The 25,149-nt window shown below is 35.9% G+C and overlaps 1 protein-coding gene across 1 annotated transcript in view; it reads left to right on the forward strand.

Moving 5' to 3' along the window:
- The window catches only part of LOC120631097, an 83,832-nt gene extending 59,002 nt beyond the window's left edge, over positions 1–24,830 (forward strand). The window contains exons 2-4 of the mRNA XM_039900531.1: positions 13,677–13,795; positions 21,062–21,155; positions 24,669–24,830. Of these exons, the coding sequence (XP_039756465.1) occupies positions 13,677–13,795; positions 21,062–21,155; positions 24,669–24,830 (375 nt within the window). The remainder of the gene's footprint in view (positions 1–13,676; positions 13,796–21,061; positions 21,156–24,668) is intronic.
- The last annotated feature ends 319 nt before the right edge of the window (positions 24,831–25,149 follow it).

Consider the following 25,149-nt stretch of genomic DNA (forward strand, 5'->3'; position numbering starts at 1 on the left):
GTAGATGAATTGAAGCATGCCGAGTTAAAAAATTTAATGTCATTATCGACTAAAGTAGTTAATTATTGAGAATTTCAACAACTTACGTTGTACAAAATATTGTGGTAAATATAACCTTACTTCCTTGTTTATTTTTCAAGCCTACTCTAACAATATTTATATTTGGCGCTTCTTTTAAGAGTTACCTTGATGCAAATGTGGCGCCATCCTAATTTAATACATTTTGACGACCCTTTTTCATATACACAGATGATCCTCCTTACCCCTACCCTCCATAATACTACAATAGGCTTAATTTTTACGTGACAACTACACTAACAATAAAATAAACAAAGAATTCCTGTACCAACATTTTAATATCATTTAAATGGAGTATCTTGGTAAGTCGCCGTGAGTCGTGACACCGGGAATCCCTTAGGCAGTAGTAATCCTCACGTCGTATTCGTAGTCCAGACGAAATCCATAATCCAATTACCGGCGCTCGGGCCTCCAAACTGCACTTGACTAGGAATTACTACTGTCATGCTAGATGCGACAAGTGCATTGGAGAACTGGAAAAATATTTAAAAGAAAATTTTCTGCAAAGAGAGTAATTTCTATGTAAAACCTTCGTACCTATATAAAATTATTTTAAATACTAGCTGTTTGTTGCGTTGTTTGTGAGCGTTTACTAAATCCCGTGGATCCGTTTATTTTTCTGGGATAAAAAGTAACCTATGGTACCTACTTTCCATCCTTCCAGCTAACTATATGACGGCCGAGTGGCGCAGTGGGCAGCGACCCTGCTTTCTGAGTCCAAGGCCGTGGGTTCGGTTCCCACAACTGGAGAGTGTTTGTGTGATGAACATGAATGTTTTTCAGTGTCTGGGTGTTTATCTGTATATTATAAGTATTTATGTGTATTATATTCATAAAAAAATAATTATCAGCTATCTCAGTACCCATAACACAAGCTACGCTTACTTTGGGGCTAGATGGCGATGTGTGTATTGTCGTAGTATATTTATTATTTTTATTTATATATGCCAAAAATCAGCGCGAAGTTTGGGCGTAAAGGAAGTACAAGCAAACAAATTTTCGCATTTATAATATAAGTATGGATTATATAATTATAGTTATAAGCATGTTATATTGAAGATTTATTAAATTCAACCAGACTATGATGCTTTTGAGGCTATCCAACCATATATCCATATACCCACATTACAGCAGCGCGGCATGGTGAATTCATGCTGTATTATGAGATAGATGCCCAGCAGTGGGATAATAATCAGGTCTATGATGATGTTGCTGGCTGGTTTCAGATCGGTCAAGGTTCCTTAATCAATTGATGTTAGGAATAAAAGTATTACAATACGGTTTGCAGTCACGACACACAAACAGGGGCATGTTTACGGACCCGATACTCGGTGTATATAATGCCGGTGGTCATCATTATCATCACTATTACTTTAACCGATTGACGTCCACTGCTTGATACAGGGTTTTTATAAGGAGCTCCAATATTCACGGTCCTAAGCCCCTGTATAATTAGTTTTTAAAGGACAATGTGAGATGTTTATAACAAAAAAAAAAAATAACAACCGGCTAAGTTTGTTGTGGGCTTCTTTTTAGACCAGGGCGCGTTTGGAACCCTCGTGCTTTAGTTTTAAGTTGACGAATATCAGTTAAATGATCTATCATTTAACTGATAACTATTGTGTATTTTTGGATACCATGATAATTTTACTTTGGTCCTACAAAGTATATTATTATATTAACTTATTAATTTGAGACATAATTTAAATACGGTATGGGATCAAAGTCAAAGTCAAAGTCAAAGTCAAAAATATCTTTATTCAAGTAGGCCCACAGGTGGCACTTTTGATGCGTACATAAGAACCACACGGTAGTGAGATGATGGCGATAACCACATTCGTAAACTTAAAACTAAAGCTACGAGGGTTCCAAACGCGTCCTGGTCTAAGAAGAAGCCCACAACAAACTTAGCCGGGTGTTTTTTTTTTTTTTTGTTATCCAATATGAATCAAAACGAAAAGAAAATCTCATTTGAGCCTAACTTTGTCTTGGGTTAGATATAAATTAACTCGCAAAAGTAGTATAACATCAAAAAATATCGGAGGCCATTTCCAGTTATATATGTTGCCATGACAGTCGACGAGCGCCAAGAGTCGAGTGGAGTCGAGCACCTGGACGTGACTATCTGCTGGAGTGATCTGAGTTCGCAATCAAATGAAAAATAACTGTTGCTGGAAACTCTTTCAGATTAATTTATTGCGAAATCCTGTGGCCGGTATTTTAATTTGCATCATATAATTTAATATTGAATTTTAATTAAGCGTGCCTATGTAATGTTATGTTATATTTTATTAATTGCAGTTATGCGAATTCGTTCGAGCATGTCTTTTAATGCTTTTTTTGAAACAATTTGTCTAGAGCACAATATTTTTTATTGAAATTAGTTTAAACTTTCTCGCAGTAGGAAGCAACTATAATCACTGGTTACAAGTGTTCGGTTTGCCAGTAAACGTTTCTTTAAAATCAGTTCAGCTTTTAAGCCGAAAGATTAGCCCGAACTGACTTACATAATTCTAACTAAAATACAATTTAAGAAACCAATAGTGTAAAGACTAACAAATAAGCAAGCGGTGTTGAGTATCAATTTTTTTTTATGGCATACATTATAGCCACTGGTTAAAGCATTTAAACGTGAGCTTAGTTTTAGTTAGAACGTTTGAATCAAGATGGTGTGCTAAGGCCATAAATGTCAAATTGATAAAATTTTCAAACACAAACGCACATCTGTTTGACCGAATGTTATAATTTGGCGAAGTACCTTGTGCTCAGTTGGCACAGACAAAAGCCATAAACAAGAATTGAATTGAATTAAATAATTTCTTCTAAAGTCTGATTTTCAATTCAGTGGATTTCTGTCGTTTCTCGGTGATATCAGGAATAAAAAATTCCCACCAAAAAGATGACATATTTAAATAAATTAAAAAATAGTCTATGAGTTTTGAGGCTTATATTTATGCGTATAAGTATATATTAAATTGATAACTAATATAACATCATTCTAATTTTAAATAAAATATCTTATAAAATATGAATGTCAAAACAATGAATGTGTTTGGGAAAAAAAACAACTGGACCCATCATGGTAAAACGCACGTTTTACAAACCCTTTGTCTTAAAATTTTATATCTATCTTTACTTACTATAAAACTGTATCGTAACGATTCCTGTTCATTTAATATAATTTTAAAAGTATAACAGTATTGGGTTCCGGGACGGTCATTTACGATTGACTATTTGATTGTGAAAGTGATCCTTGCGATATTGTATTGTATTTGTAGGGTATTTTGTGTCCTAGCAAAACGCAGCGGTACCGTTTCCAAAAAATTAAAATTTTTGCATAGATTAAGAGGCATTCTGGAGATAGATAATGCATAATTATAACGCGGGTCAATTATATTATTCCTACGGAATGCTTTAAAAACAGAGAAATGCAGACAAAGCCATAACAAGTCATAACGATAAAAGTGTATTCATTAATTTATTAGTTTTTCGCAAATCTTTAGGATTAGTTATTCCATCAAACTAAGAATATGTTTGCTTAAATAGCTGCCCAATTACCCCATAAAACATATTGATTGATCAACTCCTAATTTCCGGCACAGTACACCATTAGGTCTAATAAAGCGCTCTCGCCGTCTGACCTTCCCGATCCATCACGGGTGAGCCAATAACCAATTAGTACAGATTAGTTAACTACCAGACGTTTGCAGTACTAACTGAAAACAGGAACTAACGAGAAACACGGATGATGCATTAGTTAAATACTTACTGTTTTATGCATTTAGGTCTGAATCAGTATGTCTGTCAGTCTGTCCGTCGGTCATAGACTTGGACCTTCTGAATTAAGGAACTTACTACGTTCCTACACTCAAAACTTCTCCATGACTAATGGACTGGCTTAAAATGATATTAATCATAGATATCATAAACATGGAAATTGTTAATAACATTGCTTTGACCGGGCAAATAGCTAATAGTTTAAAACAACTGTCATAATATTTCCAAAACTTTTATTTTCTTATTCATTTATAAAATATTATTTTAATTATGACTCTTCGCTTAGAACTTAACACTTTTAAAACTATATCCATTCCAAGTACGTTGAGCGTTTGCGCCCGAATCCATAATTGGCGCCATCTTTTTTTCTTTATATTGTTTTTTTTCACGGGATACTGTTCAAAGAGGAAACAAACATACAATTTATATTAGCTAATATAACTTACTTAATTATTGTTGTAACTATTTAAATATTAAATAATTATTGTCCAATATACTTATATACTTGTAAATCTTATTAAATATAATTTTTGCAATTAGGTTAATTTAAAATTAACATCCGTAAATAACAAATCAAACGTCATCCTTCATATAATGATCTGAACTAATATTATTTTTTATATTTAAATAAAAAACGTAAACAATGCTAACAATTTAAATAACACTAACATAAAGAAATAGAATGTGTATTTGTTTCTTTTTCTGTCCTTACCTTACGCCCAAACTGAGCACAAATCTACATGATTATTGGAATAGAGTTAGCTGAAAGGACGGAGATTAACAAAGGCTGCTTTTTATCTCAGGAACACATACGGTTCCCATGGGATTTGTAAAAAACCATAGTAAACGTGGATAAAGAACGCGGTCAACACATAGTAATTAATAACATAATAATGCAATATTAATTAAATTTTCACGCAGTCAGTTGCGACCACAGACTAACAGCTAGTCAACAATAATTTGCATACCGCCAATTACAATTTGATTAATAAATGTGTATATACACTATATTTAATTTATTACCGACATTTATAATAGATGGGCCTTCTTGAAGGGTCATCTTTCTTGTCTTATCCATATAGGCTTAGATTTGATGAAGATTTCGATGAGTTATAATTTCCGAACTTTCTTTTGTCTGTTATGCTGAAAGATTTCAGTCGTGCCTTGTGGCACCCTACCAACAAAGACGTGCCGCTAAGCGATTTAGCGTTCTGGTACGATAACGAACAGGGGTGTGGGTTTAATATAACTGTCTTAACCCAAACAGGTTAGCCCGTTACCATTTTTTCGTCTGGTCAGCAACATCACATACCAGCAAGTGAGACAAAAAAAATTTAAAACATCTGAAATAAAAACTGTTCTAAAACTCACACTCAAAAATTTTTATTTTGTTTGTTACCTAAGTTCGACTCATCTTCACTCCTCTGTTCATCTCGGGAAAATCGACGATGCCGCGAATTTTTTTTCAAAACCGTAACGAAGATGGAAGCTGTCGCTGGCAAAAGCTAATAGTAAACATTACAAATACTTTATTTAAATTATCCTGATCCCGGTTTCCTGGTTTAGTGTGGACCAAAGACATGCAAATCAAAACCTGAGTCTGAAGCTAATTCTAAGTCAAAACTTTGCATATACTTTAGAGTTATGATATTATACGAAAATAGATATAACTCTAACCACACACAAAGGCTATAAATATAATAACTCAGCGGTACTACATGCTATGTTCCTATATTAAAAATTGAATGTAACATTAAAACGTGATCGATATCGGCATATCCTAAGATTATTGCAGAGTTGGTCCCAATGACGATAATGGCGTAATATAATTTTACAGACATTACAGTTTATTATTCGGTTTGGTAGCTCTATTGTTAACGTCGGTTCTCTGTTTCTAAGCTCACCAAAAAAGGTACCTACAACCAATCGAGCCAATCCATTCACCCCAAGAATCAACTTGAGAAAGAGTAAATAAGACCTATCTCTGCCTTGTATACGAAGGGCTTTCTTTTTTTAAAAGGGATAAAAAGCTGCCTATACCCGCTACAAAATGACTGCAATTTCACACAAATACACAAACATATAGTTTCCAATTTATGACATTAGTGTGGACATACATGAGACCAATACAAATATTACAGATATAAATGTAAGCGGAAAAACCAAGCAAACATGAGTAGTAAAAAGTCCACCAGCGTGGTGGTGGTTAACCCCTTTTCATCGTGGGAAACAGGAGTCTCACCCTTGCCCTGTAGTGGCCGGTAATGGGTTTAAATGTTGAAAATGATGATTTTACATCAAAGATAACTCTCAGGCATACAGGTTTCTCACGATGTTTTCTTTCTCCGTTAAAGCAAGTGGATATTTCATTGCTTAAAACACTTCGAAAAGTTAGAGGTGCGTGCCGAGCATTAAACGACCTTCGTAAGTTAGGCCATCGCCGCTTCAGGTTACTATAGAAGAGATTACTTCTATTAACGTATGTAGTTACAAGTGGATGCAGCACTTTATCCAACGGTCCGCTCACAAAAATGTCAGCCTAATTGTTCGATAAATCCTATCACAATAAATGATGAATCGTGTATTGCTGTTGAAAATACACTGAATAAATAAATAATCGTACGTCAATTCACGTCGATAGCATTGGCGAGCCATTAATTGATTGAGTGTTTACAAGAACGCCTTTTAATTGGTCTCCCAGTCAGCGGTGACACGGCAATAGGTCTGTGAAAAAGTGTCTCCTCTACCCACCGCAAGGGTTTTTGAATTTTAAACGCCCGATTCGAGTGGTCTGTCTGCTTTGAATGACGTACTCAAACCATGATTTGTTTCTGCTGAAATATTGGTTTATATATTTTTTTTTTAAATAATAATATTGCTATGTGTGTGTGTATATGTGTGTAAGTTTAAGTATGAGAAAGTAGGCTACTAGTTCTTTTACTAAACCGTAGTATTCATAGAGGCTGACCTTGCATATGTGGCAGATCTAGAGTTAGTTTTTGGATGTAAAAAGTTTTGAGTAAAATTTCTTGACAGAAATTAATGTTCAAATTATCTGAGGCAAGAATTTAAGGTTCTTAATAAATGGGATTAAATAAAAAATACTATACACTTCAGAATTTCTTTTTTTTTTTAATTACTAATTATAATGTTATTTCTTCAGACTGTAGGTAAAACAATTAAATCATCATCATAAAAACCCATTACCAGCCCACTACAGGGCAAGGGGTCTCTCTATTCATATCTCTACTCGTATCTCTACTCCCACAATCAAAAGGAGTTAAAACCTAAGTCCACCACGCTGGCCCAGTTTATGGAGAACTATCAGGCATGCAGGTTTCCTCACGATGTTTTCATTCAACGTTGAAGCAAGTGATATTTTAAAGGTAAATACACTCAGCCCACCGAATGTGAAGCCGAGGTCCTACCTAATGGGCTATCGCCGATTCAAACACTTAAACTAGTATATGAAAGTTAGTTTATATTGAACTTAACAGTTCAGAAAAATCATCTAAAATTGCAAAAAAAATGTAATTGCAACGTCGTATACTGAATTTGAATCCGGTCATGTCATGTTCTCTAGTGAATAAATAGCTCGTTGATCATCATTATTATCTTCCCATTACAGGGGTCTCCCGTATCTCAGAATTTTCTAGAAGGTTTATGACAGGCTTGTCACTTTATATAATTTTTGTTTGACGCATATGTATCACATGTATCATCTTATCATTTATCATCGTATTTTTGTAAGGTTACTGTACAAATAATGAATAGCTTAATGACCGCTTGAAAACAAAGGGATCCGCTGTAATGTATATTATAATATAATAATCCCTAACGTAATCACGAATTGTTAAATTGTAAAACGATGATGATAGAATTAGAAGCTGCTGATTTTCTTACCGGCTTCTTCTGTCTAGAATCTACCTTCAGAACCGGTGGTACAGTCACTAAAACACCTCACCCCACCTCACATTTTTAAGTTATTTAAATATCAAACTTGAATTAATGTTAATATTTTTGTATATTGATATTTTACCATATAATATAGCACATGCATCTATTATGATACGCGGGTAAACCGTAAAAAAGTTTCGCATAAAGTACGCCTATTTGAATAAATGTGTTTTATTATTTTATATTATTTACTGACGACCATGTCTTTGATAATTTGATTGTATTGTCTTTGTATCCAGGGCAGAATTAACAATTTATAAAGAAAATATATTACTTATACATGCATCTACCAGTTACGCGGATGAACGGTAAAAAGTTTCGCATAGCCGTTTTGCATTTCAAGCTCCGTAACATTGAAACGCTTTTAAAACCATTAAACAATAGTCAGTCGTCAAAGGGTCGACACCGGGGTTCCGCGGGCATTGTCCCCGCACGAGACGTCCCCGTGTCCGGAACCTAATCATTAGTGTGCTCACTCGACGTGAAACCGATTTCATCCCTCACGAGTGCGCCTCTTTGAAACCGGCGCAATATTGTCGAAAGCAGGAAAACTCCTTAGGAGAAAAAAAAATATTGTTCAAGTCGCGGCGAAGAAAATGAGAACGGAATGTCGAGAGGCAATCGAGCGTACGAGTCTTACCAGCCAATATGCTTCCACGTTTACCTTATCGCCGACTGCGGGAGGAAATACGTTGCCTTTAAGGAGCTGCGCAAACAGAGACACTTTTGTGTCTTCTGTTGAGTACAGGCTGCCTTTGAATATTTTATTCCCGTGCAATCAATAAGAAATCTTATTCTCATACCAATTTTTCTTAATTTGTTGTTATTTAATCAATGTTAGCTGTTTATGGTAACATAAAATGGCAGTACGAATTCTTTCAAATTATTTGATGGCCTGAATGAAATTTTATACATTGGCTTTTATCTTGTGTAGTTGTAAGCTAGTTTAAGGATATTTATTTGCATGCGGTGTTTACCTATAAGTAGCTGAATATTTTTTCTTGATACTGTATGAGCTTATTTAAATTGTTTTTGATATATTGGATAGAAGCAGGCGTTACTTTTGGAATTCCATCATGTATTATGAAATTAAGCTTAATTAACTATACTCCGCGAAAAGTAGGAGAATCCGTCTGGTGTAATTTATAATTTCTTCTAATGTACTTGAAATGTAAAGCTGTTAGTGAACAAAATAAATAAAAAAAAAACAGATTCCATCGATAAAAAGCTGACGAGAAACTTAGCAGATTTGCAACTTATAAAAAAATTAGAACCATCTTTCTATCACTGAGAGATGAAAACTGAGCGGCCGACTTTCTAGCAGACATTGATTTTCTTTAGAATGGTAAATCTAATATTACCTTCGGCATCATATTATAAAAGTGTACATTCAACCCTTATGAACAATCACCAAATCTAGTGTTTAAACAATTGTTACCAGAGTCCAGAAGTAGCAACTGGTGAAAGCAACTGCAGTTGCTGATAGTGTCTATAATGTATATCGGTATTAATGGTACCGATTCTGCACACAAATCTCTAAGCTAAACAAAATTGACGGGTATAAAATACTGCTGTCTTTTGCACAATGTGTCCTTTTGAAAAGGATAGCACTATTTTAAAGGTGTTTTTTTTTTAGTTCAGACATTTGTATACAAAAGAATTGGTATTTGCGCAGCGCCTAAACCAAAGCGCGGAGCGAAAGGATTAGACTCCCATCGCCCGCGGTTGTAAACTCGAGCGCTTGGAACAACTTAGTTACAACTCCGCTGTTTTGTTTCTGGTCGGTAATATTAGTTTTAGTCAAAAAGCTATTTTTCAACCCGCCGTCGAAAGCCTGGTAAAGTTTTCTAATTTCGCAAATTCACTCCCAATGTTTCATCAAGCCTTCGCCTAAGGGCACGATGAGAGACAGAACTTAGTTTCTTCGTTTGCAATTGTAAGGAATGTTTATTTATTTGAACTCGGCTCAGGAATTTGTTTTAAATTGAAAAACCTTTCAAATGTTAATTTTTGACCTATTTAAAAGGAGGTGTTTTTCAATAAAGGAAGGGTTCAAGTGAGCCGCTACTTATTTTTCTTATTATAAATTTAGTACGGTTTATCAGTCTAGTTGTTTTGTGAGGATCTGATAAACAATAATAAATAGAGGATCTAACAACAACTATAATAAATAATACGCAATAGTTTAATACGATATTATGTTTATTTTATTAAACTATTGAGCTTAATTTGCATTTATTTAATCTGTAAAGAACAGGCATAACTGCACTTTGCAATTTTTAAATGTCGACGTCATTACATTCACTTTTACCACAGAAAATATAAGCTAAAGTATGTATTCTGTGTATTTACTTTTAAGTGAGGATGCTCCAGTATCAGTGTGAAATCTGTTTGGAGAGTGAGATTAAGATAATATGTTGGGTACCACGTATTAAGTATAAAATAGTTATTTAAACTAGACAGTGAGACAACGGGGAAGCTCTGTAATATGAACATTGTACATCAAAACATACAGAGCTTCACCGGCAAAGAATTAGAAATAGAACTGTTTGTTGAAAAATTCAATATACACATATTGTGTATAACTGAGCATTGGCTCACTGGAGCACAAATAGCAGTTAACATCAATAACTTCAAAATGTCAAGTGTGTTCTTTAGAAAGACTGCTATTCATGGTGGATCCTTAATTTTTGTACGCAATAATATAACATGTAAGGAGCGAAAAGATATAGTTAGTCTTTCTGTGGAGCGCATAATTGAACTGTCTTGTGTGGAGCTGGAGCGTTTTATAATAGTGTGTGTGTACCATCCCCCCTCAGGTGATTTCAACCAATTCGAGGATGTAATGGAAGATGTCCTTAAGCGATTGTGTATGTCTACTAAAAATGTAATAGTATGCGGGGATTTCAATGTTGATATCTTATTACATAATACTACTACGACTAGGTTGTTAAACTTATTTAAATGCTTTAATTTGAATAATGCTTTCGATGAACCTACTAGAATCACAGCAACTTCAGCATCTTGTTTAGATAATATTTTTTTTAACTGTGATATCTTAGGTAAATCGATATTAAACAATTTAAGGTCAGATCATTGTGGCCAACAAATTACTGTTGTTGGTACAAATAGAAATAAACATATTGTTAAGTACAGGCCGATAACTCAGAGTAAACTGACGCGATTTGAAGGTGAAATATCAGCCAAAATTCCTGCTCTCTTTTTTGAAAACTGTCATCCCGACAATCTTTATCGTACGCTTTTCAATGAAATAGAAAGTGCATTTAATAAAGTATTTACTTTTAAATACATAGATTCTAATAAAAAAATGAGGTTTAGTGATTGGGCGACAATAGGCATTTACAAAAGCAGGGATAAGTTGTATGAGCTATATGATGAAAAACAATACAATCAGACTCCAACCTTCCTTGAATATGTAAAAAGTTACTCCAAAACATTTAAAAATGTTTGTAGACAAGCTAAGTCGCTATACATTAAAGATCGGATAGTAAAATCTGAAAACAAAATACAAACAACCTGGAAAATTGTTAATAATGAATCTGGGAAAACTAAATCTCGAGACGGAAATTTTGAATTAATTATTAATAATAATATGGTAACTACTGATACAGAAGTTGCTAGTACTTTTGAAAACTTTTTTCAGAATGTTCCTATTTTGTTAACAGATTCACTAAATTCCTCACCTACTGCAGCTCAGAATTTATTAAGAGGCAACATTAATGAGTGCAAAGTTTTATTTCATTTCAAACATATAGATGCATCGGATATCAGTAAAAACTTCAAGTTGTTAAAATTAAAGAAAACAGGTGATATATGGGGAATGTCGGTAAAGGTAATATCTCAAATTATTGACGTCATTGCTCCTCTTTTAGCCATAATTTTCAATGAATGTGTTGATTTAGGTACTTTCCCGAACCTAATGAAACATAGTAAACTCATTCCTCTATTTAAATCTGGTAATAAAAATGATATAAACAATTACAGACCTATCTCAATCTTACCAGCTCTTAGTAAGATATTTGAAAAAATTATATTAAATCAACTCTTATATCATTTTAATGTAAATAACTTACTACACCCTGAGCAGTATGGCTTCACTAAAGGTCGTAGCACAACGGACGCAGGCGCTAAATTTATAAAACATGTTTATGATGCCTGGGAATGTTCACAGAACGCCATGGGTGTTTTTTGTGATCTATCTAAAGCTTTCGATTGTGTTGATCATAAAACCTTGCTTCTTAAGCTAAGCCACTATGGTATCCAAAACGTTGCACTAAATTTGGTTGCCTCTTATCTCAGCAATAGAACCCAAAGAGTTTGCATAAATGATGCAAAGTCTCAGGGTTCAAATACCTCAATGGGTGTCCCACAAGGCTCGATTTTGGGTCCTTTTCTATTTTTAGTGTATATAAATGATCTACCGTACCATGTCAGTGGAACATGCGACATTGTATTGTTTGCAGATGATACATCTCTAATTTTTAAGACTGATAGGAGTAAAGATAACTCTGACGAAGTAAACCGTGTTATGTCGCATGTGTCGCACTGGTTTACAGTTAACAACTTACTTTTAAATGCAAAAAAAACAAAGTGTGTCGAATTTATCTTACCAAATGTAAAGAAAATTGATAAAAATATAATGATAAATGGTGAATCACTAAAAATAGAGACTTCCACAGTTTTTCTGGGCGTGACCTTGGATAATAAGCTACAGTGGGGTGCCCATATAGATTCACTAGCGGGTAAACTAAGCTCGGCTGCCTACGCAGTCAGAAAAATTAGACAGATTACTGACGTTGAAATAGCTAGGCTAGTTTATTTTGCGTACTTTCATAGTGTTATGTCCTATGGAATCTTGTTATGGGGTAAAGCAGCTGATATCGAAACTATATTTATATTGCAGAAAAGAGCTGTACGGTCAATATATAAACTTAAATCACGCGAATCCCTCCGTGAGAAGTTTAAAGAAATAGGCATACTTACTGTAGCTTCACAATATATTTATAACAATATAGTATTTGTAAGACAACATATTAGTCTTTATACACAAAAAGTGGACATAAACAGTCGACTTACAAGAAATGGTCATAAATTAGTGTCATCTGCATATCGTCTGCGTAAGGTACAGGGATCATTTGTGGGATTGAGTATACGCTTTTATAATATGATTCCTAAGGTGATTTTGGACCTGCCAATGCACAAGTTTAAAGAATTTGTTAAAACACATTTATTAGAGCGAGGTTACTATACAATTGATGAATTTTTTAATGACAAGGTTGCTTGGAAGCATCCGGCTCCGCTTTCAGCTCTCACAAGATAGAAAAATGAATGTTAAAATACAAAATGTAAATTGTTGATGTTGGAAAAGAGCAACTGCTGAGTTTCTTGCCGGCTTCTTCTCGGTAGAATCTGCCTTCCGAACCGGTGGTAGAATCACTACAAACAGACAGACTTGACGTTTCAAAAGTGCTTATATTAGGCCTACTTGAAATAAATGAATTTTGAATTTGAATTTGAATTTAAGAAATCACGAATTGCACCGTGCAGATTTGCCTGGTTTTCGCAGATTTAGCAAATTGAGCTATATGTTCATCGTATTAAACTACGGCGGTATTTATTTATTATTATTGTGAGTCATATTGTTTGTAAGGGGTTCTTAAGTACATTATAGCAAATTAAGCTTAATATTCATAGTATCATATACAACAATAGTTTAATGTTTAGCGTTAGGACACAAAAGATAAAAATATCACTGCCCCCTTTTCAAATAGCCCCATACACTCGTCGGTAATAAACGAATTTTTACTTATGGGTTTTTATGTATGATTTTACTTTGTTCCTAGGTGTTACTGTTCCCGGAGGAGGGTTGGGCGCGGAGTGCTTCCTCGTCTTACTGGACGCTGCAGCCCTGCTGGTGGCGACGATCGAGATGCAAAGTGGTAGAAGTGGCTGGCACTAGAAGGTATTTCATTGATATTTATCTTCTCTGCTACTTCGTCCGCATACAACTTGCGTGATAAGTACGTTTTCACATAGGGCCTAACTTTAATCTGCTATTCTTACACAATATACACCAACCCGTAGTCTTCGAACACTGCGTGTTGCCAGTGATGACTTACGGAACTGAGACATGGTCGCTAACTATGGGCCTCATAAGAAGGCTCAGAGTCACTCAGCGGGCGATGGAGAGGGCTATGCTAGGAGTATCTCTAAGTGATCAAATCAGAAATCAGGAGATCCGTAGAAGCACTAGAGTTACCGACATAGCTCAACGAGTCGCGAAGCTGAAGTGGCAATGGGCAGGGCACATAGCTCGGAGAACCGATGGACGTTGGGGTCTTAATGTGCTGGAATGGCGACCCCGCACCGGTAAATGCAGCGTAGGTCGGCCCCCAACGAGGTGGACAGATGACATCAGGCGAGTCGCTGGGAGCCGCTGGTGGCAAGCGGCCCAAGACCGTGTATTGTGGAACTCCCTACAAAAGACCTATGTCCAGTAGTGGACGTCGATTGTTTGACATGATGGTGGCATTATAACTTCAGTTGCTATAAAATGGTTTAAAGGCTCATTTGCAGCGTGAAAGAAGGACTAATGAACAAACCAACAAACGGACTTTCATATTTATAACATTGAAATGGGGATTTTCAAAATATTAAAACAGCCGAAATAGCGGATGTTAATTTACCAAGAGAAGCTATTAACACCTTGGAGCGGTTTTTTAAGAATATTTAATGTTTCTGCGCTTTAACAAGGAAGCAGTCTATCACGCGGCGCGTAGAACGTGCTCTTCGTAATTAACCACCGGCCCCAGGTACAAGTGTTGAGCTATGGTTTGACAAACGGCCTGGGTAGAACTTAAGGTTCTACCGCACTGCAATGTACAGCACTGCTAGAGAACAGTTTCAAAAACTCACTGTTGCTCGCGTATCTTGAAATTTCGTATTTTTGTGTCCTCTTTGCAGTGTTTATGACACCTTAAAAAATATTCTGTCTTTACTCCCCAACTCTCAAGCAATGTTCAGCGCGACTTTATAAATGGTGCCAGCAGCGTCTTGTGGAAGTCAGAAGTATGTCCGAAATTCGACTAGTTCAATGTGTTACAAGCCATTTAGCTAAGTGTTTAGATTTAATTTGGCTCATACTATCGCAGTGAGGTCAATATTATGTTAGGCCCGGACCGCAGCTGCTTGCAAATTTCATCCAAACACCGTGCAATTGGAGTAGATATATCATTCGGCGTTAACAAATGGAGTCTTCTTTACTGTCAATGACCTAGCCTATGGTAAGACTAATAATAAGGTTTTGATGCATGCAAGCTATCGATGATAAGAATGACTATTAATACGTCTATTAACGAGTGTGTCTGTTTGTATATTTATATGTTGCTATATACTCGCCTCCAAAACTAAACCTTTTTTGACGAAGTTCAGAACAGCAATTAACATCCTGCATACTTGCATTACAGATACAATTTAATTCTGGAAAACAAACGGTAAAAGCGGGATTTTTATAAAATTTAAACAAACATGGACGAGGTCTCGTGCAACAGTGAGTGTATTAAATAAAGATTTAGTCAAAGACTAATTTCACTATATTCAAAAAAAAACTTTAAATTCAGAACACGTTTCTCACAAAAGTCAACACTTAGCATAAAAAGCGAGTATAGAATTGAATCCTCCTTTTTGTCTTAAAATGTCCTTCCTAATTTTCGTTGACATAATCTGTACGTGCACTGAGAAGCTGTAGCGGGAACGTGCCGTAAATAAAGATGGCGGACGCGCCAAAGGGCTTAGCGGGAATGAGATACTATTTATTAGGCACACCTCCGTTGGTTCACAGAATATTTCACCTTGCTTTATTAGCTCGTATACTTGTTTTACTGCATTTCGCGATATGGAGATTTTAGTATTATTTCGCTGTGTATGAAGAATACACAAGCTTTTGGTTGAAATAGTAACTTAGTATACCTACAGATTGAACATTGGAGGAAGGGCTACAAAATACATCTTGTTAATTCAAACTAGCTAAGCCCCTCGACTTATTCATGGAACATAGAACCCCTTGTATATAAACGTGAAATAACGTTAAAATTGTTCATTTTGACGTTTTTCCACGTTTCTGATTACGGCAGTGGTGACCGCTGTGTGTGATAAACCGGCAGGGGCAATTCCATGGTCTAGTCCGATGTGAGGCTCTTGGGCCGTAGCTCCACCGTCCTACAGAAAAAAGACATGTTTCCACGAGATTTAGCGTTCCGATATCGCTTAGAAACCGATTAGTGATAAGGCTTCCAACTGTCAGAAGTTAGCCCGCTACCACCCTAGGGTTAATGCGCCCATGTGAGATTGCAGTCAAGGGCTAACTTGTAGTGGAATTTAAAGAAACACTGCATATTATACAAACGATATACCAAGTTTAATTTAAAGGATCATTAAAGAGTTTTAAATAAATAATCCAACGTGAAGAATACGTGATGAATGGATTGGACAATTTAACTTAGTCACTGTTTTCATTTAAACTCAATACAATTCTTATTAATTGAAAAATATTAAATATTCTATCCCATTGAGACTATGCATTTTTTCAGGATAAAAAGTACATTCATTATAACTTCTGCTTGCGCCGCTCCTTGCAGCCTTGATCCTTAATGCCTTTACTTTATTATCATTGTATCAACGCAGTGTTTATTAAACTGTATTGCCCTTGCACTTACCCCGGTTGACTGATTTGACATTAACATTTTGTCAGATTATAATTCCACATAATTCGAAAGCCACTTGGAGTGTAATGCAATTTGTTTATTATTATTATTAGCTGTACCTATACAACGTGATATGACCGCATAATATATGAATACAATTTTCCTCTGTTAACTGTTAACTGTTATCTTATGCAAAAATATTCTGTCAAACTTATGGTTCAGATCTTGAATTGGTTTCTATGCGGCATGGTATGCTAACGCCGAATCTCTTGGCGGCACATTTTTGTCGGTAGAGTTGTAACTCCCATTGGATAGATATGAAAGTCAAAACCAAAAATCCAACTCGCAAATTCCGATACGGTACTGAGAATTTCTTGACAGGAATTTTTTGGTCTGACTCGGTTATCGAACTTGGGCCTCATGTTCCTTAGTAGAACATGACTAGCGATTGACGTCCACCGCTGGACATAGGCTTTTTGTAGAGCGTTCCATAATCCACGTACCTGGGCCGCTTGTTTCCAGCGGCTCCCAGTGACTCGTTTGATGTCGTCCGTCCGCTGCGTTGGGGGTAGACTGCGCTTACGGGTGCGGGGTCGCCATTCAAACACCTTGGGACCCCAACGTCCATCAGTTCTCCGAGCAATGTGCCCCGCCCAATACCACTTCAGCTTCGGGACTCGTTGAGCTATGTCCGTAACTCTAGTCTTTTCTGGATCTCCTCATTTCTAATGTGATGTTGTAAAAGGTATATATTTTTATTTTATAGTTAGAAGAAATTTCAGTTCCCCGAGTCGTAAGACAGCATTGTGCGAAAAGATTTCATAGCGGCGATAGAGAGAATTAAGGAGCCTGTTAGCGTTAACGATTATTGCGGACTGACTATTTTGCCTAAACGACGCGTATTTCATGATAAAACCACCGTTAAGATCTCTTTATAGTTCCCCGTATTTATAGGTTTACGATTTCTCGCCATTTATTTTGTTAGGAATTCTTTTCGAAAAACCAACTTCAGAAGGTACTAAACTACAGCGTATGAATGTTGTATTTTACACGTTTTTTTAAGCTAGGCGGGCAAAAAAAACAACATACCGGACTATCAACGTCGACTTTAAAATGGTCGTTTTTTTTTTTGCACAGTAGTTTATATCCTCTTTGGTTTTGGCTTAACATTTTAGCGATGTTTAAATAGGATTTTTATAGTAGACTTTTTTGGTTAAAATAAAAAACCATGAATACACTTCCTCATTTGAAATATTTAAAACGATGTATAGTGTACCTACACTGTACAAAATTCATCGAGATACAGTTTCATAATAAATACCTATAGACAACAAATTATCAGTCGTTAAGTACGACTAGGCAGGTTCAAAAATAGTAATAAACACAGACATATTAATTTTGACCACAATTTTGTAGAGATATTCTGCTGTTCTGTGTTGCTACAAAATTGCAAAGGAAATGCGAAAGTCTCAGCGTGTCGTAGATTCGTACATTCATTTGTATTTGAGCTTATTCCCCTTTTGTTTCGTTGCAAGTACCAGGTTAGCTAGACTACTCATAGCTATACCTACTGCCGGCACCTAATTCCACGAGCGGCCATTTCAGGAGCTCTGCGAATTTCCCCAAACATTATGAGTCGGCAATAACGAGTAAAAAGTAGTAGGAAGCGCATAAAGCGTTTCCCAAACAGAGGCGATGCAGGTAGGGGTCGCGGTGGCGCTCTTCCAGCTTATGTTTTTTTACACTATAAAAATTATCAGCGCCCTGCCGTTGATAAAAAAGGCAAGGCCTTGATGCTTTACCTTTGTGTATATGTGAATGATAATTTTATTAAAGTCTGTAGACCGTCACCTGCGCAAGATTTTTAAATTCCTTATACACTTGTGACATCTGACCGCAGCCGTGCCCGCTATATCTTCCGCCTCTTATTTGGGGAACGCTTAAAGACTTTTAATTCTTCCGTGGGAAGTTCGTAGGGTTGGCGAGATGTTTCGAGCTATTATATGGCCGGCTGCCATTAAATGGGTTGTTAGGGTTGCGACGTACGTGTTGAATCTACGCCCTAGTAACTGGATTACGTGATCGGAATGTCGAAGGCCACGCTATTTGTAGGCACGGTAGCGAAAAATTGTCTAAGTTACGCAGGTCACTGCTTTTATAGCAATTTTTTTACAGAAGAGAAATAGTGATTGAAAAGGGATTTGAAAAGCGATATTTTCGCAAGATTGTGAACACCAACAATAATTGCAAGTATCAAAAATTTTTGGATATTAATTATGTTAATTTGAACTGCCTTTATCAAATAAATACTTATTTTCATTTATTTTCATCGATGGATATGTACTACCAGAACTAATTTTGTTTGCGTTTTTTTGGGTTTCACCTAAACTCCCCCTGTGACAGTTTATATAGCTACAATGTTAGAATCCACGCTATCTCTATGCCAAATTTCGACAAGATCGTTGCAGCCGAGTCACTATAAGTGGCATATTCCTCAAGCCAATTTACCGAGTAACACATCCTACTAATATTATAAATGAAAAAGATTGTAAGGTTGGATTTGTCGGTACTCTTTGACACAAAACTACTGGAACAATCAGAGTGAATTTGGAATGAAGATTAATTCATCTTGGCCAACATAGTCCTATGTATCGAATGCAATTTCTTGCAAATTGCTTTCGTGATAGTATAGATATCTTCAGCGATAACATACCTAGTATTAAGCTTAAGTTAAGAAAAGGGTTATGGCTTAGGTAATTTTATTTCCACTATATTTTGTTTTTCTTTTCTTAGTAATTTATATTTTTTTTTTTGTTATATTATTCTAAATTAGTTTTTCTAGCTGTTTGCAGCAGCCTTATGTACCCAACGGATTTGCATGCTATGTTCGCATCGAGAAGGCACAATTGTATACACATGCCAAATGTCCTATAGTTTATATTAGAGTAAGCAGTTGATTGTCAGTTTTGCGAACTAAATAAAAAAAAAAAAAAAAAAAAAAAAATCTTTTGATTACAACTTAGGCTATCCAGGAAGAACGTAAAATTCTCGCTAAAGTAGAAATACCTGGAATCGAGCCCGGGACCTCATACTTAAAATCACAGCGCTCACCGTCAGGGAAGTCGTTATTTTTATTTAACTTTTACTTACCTGATGGTAAATGATGCATGGATTATAGCTGCAATAAACCTAATAAGATAGCTACCTTATTAGGTTTATTGCAGCTATAATCCATAGGTGCTCCTAATCGGTTTCTACACAACATTGCGGCGCAAAATCATTTGGGGGTTGTATGGCGTTGATTCTCCCACCAAACCGGACTAGAGGGAATTCAGAAATATAAATTCCCAAATTGTTCTTGCCAAGTTCTAAGACCGCAGTTCTTACCACTGCGCCATGGAAGTCGATCGAATGCAACGTTTTCATTATTAATTCAGTTTGAAGATCTCCCTGGCGCAACGGTGAGCGGCAGAGGCGATTTGGGAATTTATTATTTCAGAATTTCCTCTGGTCTGATCTGATAGGAGGCTGTGGTCGTGGCTAGACCGACCTACCGAGAAAGACGTGCTGCCAAACGATTAAGCGTTCCTCCGTAACAGGCTAGCCCTTCCCAAGCATCTAAAACTGCATCATTACTAACCACCAGGTGAGATTAAAAAAAAATCCGTTCGCCTATCTAGTAGCCCAATTGCTACGCCCTACTGGGGTTTCCGTTCCAATCATTAATTGTTTACAATAATAATTATGTATGTAATGTAACGTGAAATGCAAATAAATATGAATATGAATTAAATTCACCCGATCGACAATAACATGACTAATTTTATTAACATGATTTATTTTGGATACTCGTGATTTTAATGATCACCTAGCTGTTGAACGCAACTTTATTGGCGTGGGTTTATTTTACGCTACGGGCAAAAGTACTTCTTTCCTATAGTCGGAGACGCCTACCTTTGATACAATCAGTCACCGTTTTGCTCTTGATATTTAAAAAAAAAAAACAATTTGAATTATATAAAGTAAACATTATTTTGTTTTATATGTTTTTGTAATTATTAATATGTATACTAAATTCTTAGAGTTTTGCGCAAAGCTATAAGGATTCATATGTGAGCAAATTCCTCATAATGGTTGCCTGGAAGAAATCACTATAAGTGATAAGACCGCCTTTGTTACATAAATTTAAATGACTTGTACCTTTGGTCTCTTTTACTTTTTCTTGTGTGCAATAAAATATTTTTGATTGATTGAATTTACTACTTTTGAAAATCCCATTAAACGATTCAGAATCATTCCAAAGATTAATATAGACAAAGTAAAGACAAACGAAAGTAAAACCGAGAAGGTGGCTTGGGGCTCTAAGTTATCTATAACGTAGGGTTTATGTAAAGGCCCCAGTTATTCTAAAACTACAGTTACAATACATGTATATGTATATGTACATGTATTGTTGTTATTACACTGATATGTAACTTATAGATGATAATTGGTAATAATTTGTGATGACTATACAATTGGTGCAGGCACAGCACTCAAGCGCGGATGGTCGTGAGCGGAGTCAACGCGGTTTACATCGTTGGAACATTCAAACACCTGGGGACTGATGCCGATTTCAAGGTAATGACTATTTCTCTTTTTTTGTAAAATATTGCCCCCCTCCCCCCCTCCCTGCTCTGATTGTACTTAAGTGGAAAACCATCGCCTATTAACCGAGCAACACTTCGCAGGGCATGGGAACACGTTCGCTTCACGTTCACACCCAATCCCTCCAGACCGGAACACAGCATGGCAACAATGCTTGTTAGCGGCAGAAATAAGCACGGTGGTAGTACTTCCCCGTACGAGCTCTGTCACAAAAACTACTAGATACTCAAAGGGCTTGATGCTTGAATACAATCACACGTGATGGAAAGCAATGGCTTTCAATAAACGAAACGAAAGGTCTTAGTTTTTGAGCGTTTTCTAGATAAACTGATAAAGGCTTTTCACTTTTATTTTACGAAGCGAGTAATACAGATTCCGGAAGAGTGTTCCACACCTTAGTGGTTCGTATCAACCGAACCGTTGTCGAAAAACGGTTTGTGCGAGTTAATTGGATTTCGACCACGAGAGGAAGCCTTCTGATTTTGTGGTAGTATGGCGACGGAAAATCGGACATCGTATACTATTTTCGTATAGGAATATCTTAGAGCTTTCAAAACGTCTCTTGTATCCTTGACATATATTGGGCTATCGAGATGACAAGAGACGTTTTTCTCTATGACTTGAGGGCTATTCACTGTATGAGGTTTTTTATCCACGTTTCTGATACGTGCCGCTAAGATGTGGAACGCCCTCCCGGTTTTGTTTCCTGCCACGTATAATTTGACTACTTTCAAGGCTAGAGTGAATAGGCTTCTTCTAGGCAAGCGTGCTCCAAGCTAGACCTCATCATTGCTTTCTAACGGGCATGATTGTCGTCAAACGCTTGACTATCGTTAATAAAAAAAAAGGTTAATTGCAAATACGGCACAGATTTCGAGATCATGTTAGGTTAGGTTATGCATGGCTAAGAACCCTCGTCTGGGAGACTACGACTACTACGTACTAGGTACTCGACCGTCAAAGTGTCCGACGCTGAACATAGCTTGTTCTTAGTAAAAATAAAATAAAATTTATAGAAATTTTTATTCTTTTGCCACCAATACTCATTTAGGTATGAGTAGATAGGTAACGAGCTTGCATTCGCCTTTACCAAAGGATAAGTTGGCTTTTAAAAGGTGCAATGCTGCCAGCATCTTGGGTACCCAATACCCAAGTACCCGATTAAATTAACTTTTTTTTCAAAAATAATAAAACTAACTATTCCTGGTTAAATTTTATTTCTTATGCACACTTACGAATACAAAATATTCGTAAGTGCGCCCAACGCAAGGTCTTAGTTCGAAGCAAACTCATAGTTTATGAGAAACACAACAAGCCGACATACACGAGCATTAGGAGTCGAAGGAAATCGACTGGTGGTTACAGTGTAACATAATAAGCGACTGACCTTCAAGGATCGTCGACGGTCGTACAGTGTAAGTTGTTGATGTAAAGTTACAAATCGATTTACATACATTATAGTTTCATAACAGCTCTACGATCTACCACCATCGCTTCATCATAACAGATATTATTTTAACGTTAATATTTTGACGTTTGTATGTTCGTTGCCCGTGTTTGATTCTACCACTGCACAGATCTTATCGAAATATGGTACAGTGATAGCTTGCATCCTGAAAACGAATATAAAATAAACTTAACTCCAAAAAATAACCTGAGGAGGAAAAACAGTAAGTTTAAGTTTACACATTAGAGTAATATGGTTTTTTCTTTATTTCACAAACCAATGAAGTTTCCACAACATACATAAACGTATACATAAACCAGAAGATTCTGAGGGATAAACTACCAAGCGAAACTTCAATAAGAAGTATACTTATCGAAGTTTTGTGCCATAATTATTTTCTAAACGTTCCAATTTTGACGTGAAAAATGTCCGTCTTACTATATTTGTTGTTGAATGTATTGCACACACATATTAGATAACAATTTTCTATACCTACAACAAAAAAAATACTTCACTTAAAGTCATCACTTACCATCAGGTGTGATTAAAGTTATATGCAGCCAAGCGCTAGTCTATATATTTCTTAAAAATCTACTTTTTCACAACGATAACCACACCAATCCCTATTTAGTGCTCCCATTACCTCCATCAATACACTCGCACTTAGCCTAATTAATATTCGCCTACCTCTAGTTTAATGTCTTTCAATGTTAATAGCTGAAACTCACGAAAGAACTCTGAAACATTCCCATTATATACGCTAATACTGACTCGTTTTTATTGCTTGAAATATTTCATGAACCTACATTTTTAACTATGCTGTCTTGAAATAAAGCACTCACTAGTGATTACGACTTACCACCATACACCTGACACCAGACACCATAAGGTGATCTTTGCGTCGTTTGAGTCTTAATACTTTATACTATTACTCTGCTTTTCAATTTAAACTTTACATTTTGAATGATATTCAACCACAAAGCGAAAATATTAATTATGGAAACGCGTGTGACGTCTTTTTTACGCGCGCCGAGTTAAACGAACCTACAAACAGAATCTTTCGCTGCATACAGCCTGTAATAAAATATAATAAAGGTTGTATTTTCGTATTTAAAGCATAACTCAATAGAAATTGTGAATAATTTGATCAAATTAAACGTTCATTTATCATAATTATTAAGACGGCGCGAAATATATTTAAGAAAATTCGTTTGCTTAAGAAAATGCGTACTATTTTTAGCCGCATAAAAACTCTTAGTTGGTATAGAAAAAACAATCAGCATTACCCGGTTAAATTAAAAATGGTCTATCTTGCAGTAAGGTACAAACTTATCATAAATAAAACACAAGTGCAGTAACGAAAATTAAAATACGCTTTTCTTATTTCTTGGATTATGCGCCTTATATCGATGGCAAAAGACCCAGGTTACGAGTAAGTGTGCTGGAAATAAGCACTCTTAGCGCATTCATTAAAATACATATTTTATTAAACATTAATTTAATAAAATATCTGGCAAATATATCTATTTGATTATAGATATCAAAAGTTTAATTATTTACCCGCTTTACAAACAAATGTATGTAAGACTGTGAGACAGGAAAACCTTTTCTAATCTTGTCTTAATTTCGCCAAATCTTATCAAATATCATATTCAAAAAGGTTTCATTCATGGTACTTATGTCGCGTTCATATATTTAAAACGTTAACACTAATATTAGGTGATGGTGATAACTGCATTCGTTAACTTAAAACTAAAGGTAGGAGGGTTCCAAACGGGCCCTAGTCTAAGAAGAGCCTAAAAATATATGAAAAACATATAGAAGGAAAGCTGTATTTCACGCTCGCTTTGCGTCGCCACGCCGTCAGCCGATGTAATCTGCCATATTTGATACACACGATGGTATTTGATCACATCAAGAAGATAACCCCTTGGAGTCAGAAATAATAATCATGTAATCTATATGACATTGCAATGGACTTAATAAATTCCTTGCGGTTTATGGTACTGATTATTAACTATCATTTTGTTGGTCAACAGCTTTATCTCACAACGAACGTAACTCAAGCGGATTTCAACATGGGCTACACGATGACCGGTACCCTGGAGCGAGGGAGCCGTTCTACCAACACCTTCCAAATGACCCACTTCGCCGTCCTGCGTCGCTGCGATCACGAATCTCACCACCTCAAAAATGCATAGACTATAAGCTAAGAAATATTAAATAAGTTATTTATTAAACCAGCAGTTCTCCGCAACTTCATCCGCGAATACACACTTTTTTCTGCGATTGTACACGATGTACCCCGACCCAACGCGCCTGCACTATATTTTATTTTCTATGTTCCTAAATTGAGCTATCAAATGTAAGAAAGCTCATAAAATTTAAGCCAGACTTTAGACTTTAGCTTGAAATTGACTATTTCATTTCAATTTATTCAGCACAATACATAATGTTACATTTAAAATACAATATTTAAAATAAATCTAATTGTATAATTTAACGTATGTACACCCAGAT

Source organism: Pararge aegeria, chromosome 17 (assembly GCF_905163445.1).
Source record: "Pararge aegeria chromosome 17, ilParAegt1.1, whole genome shotgun sequence".
Lineage (NCBI taxonomy): Eukaryota > Metazoa > Arthropoda > Insecta > Lepidoptera > Nymphalidae > Pararge > Pararge aegeria.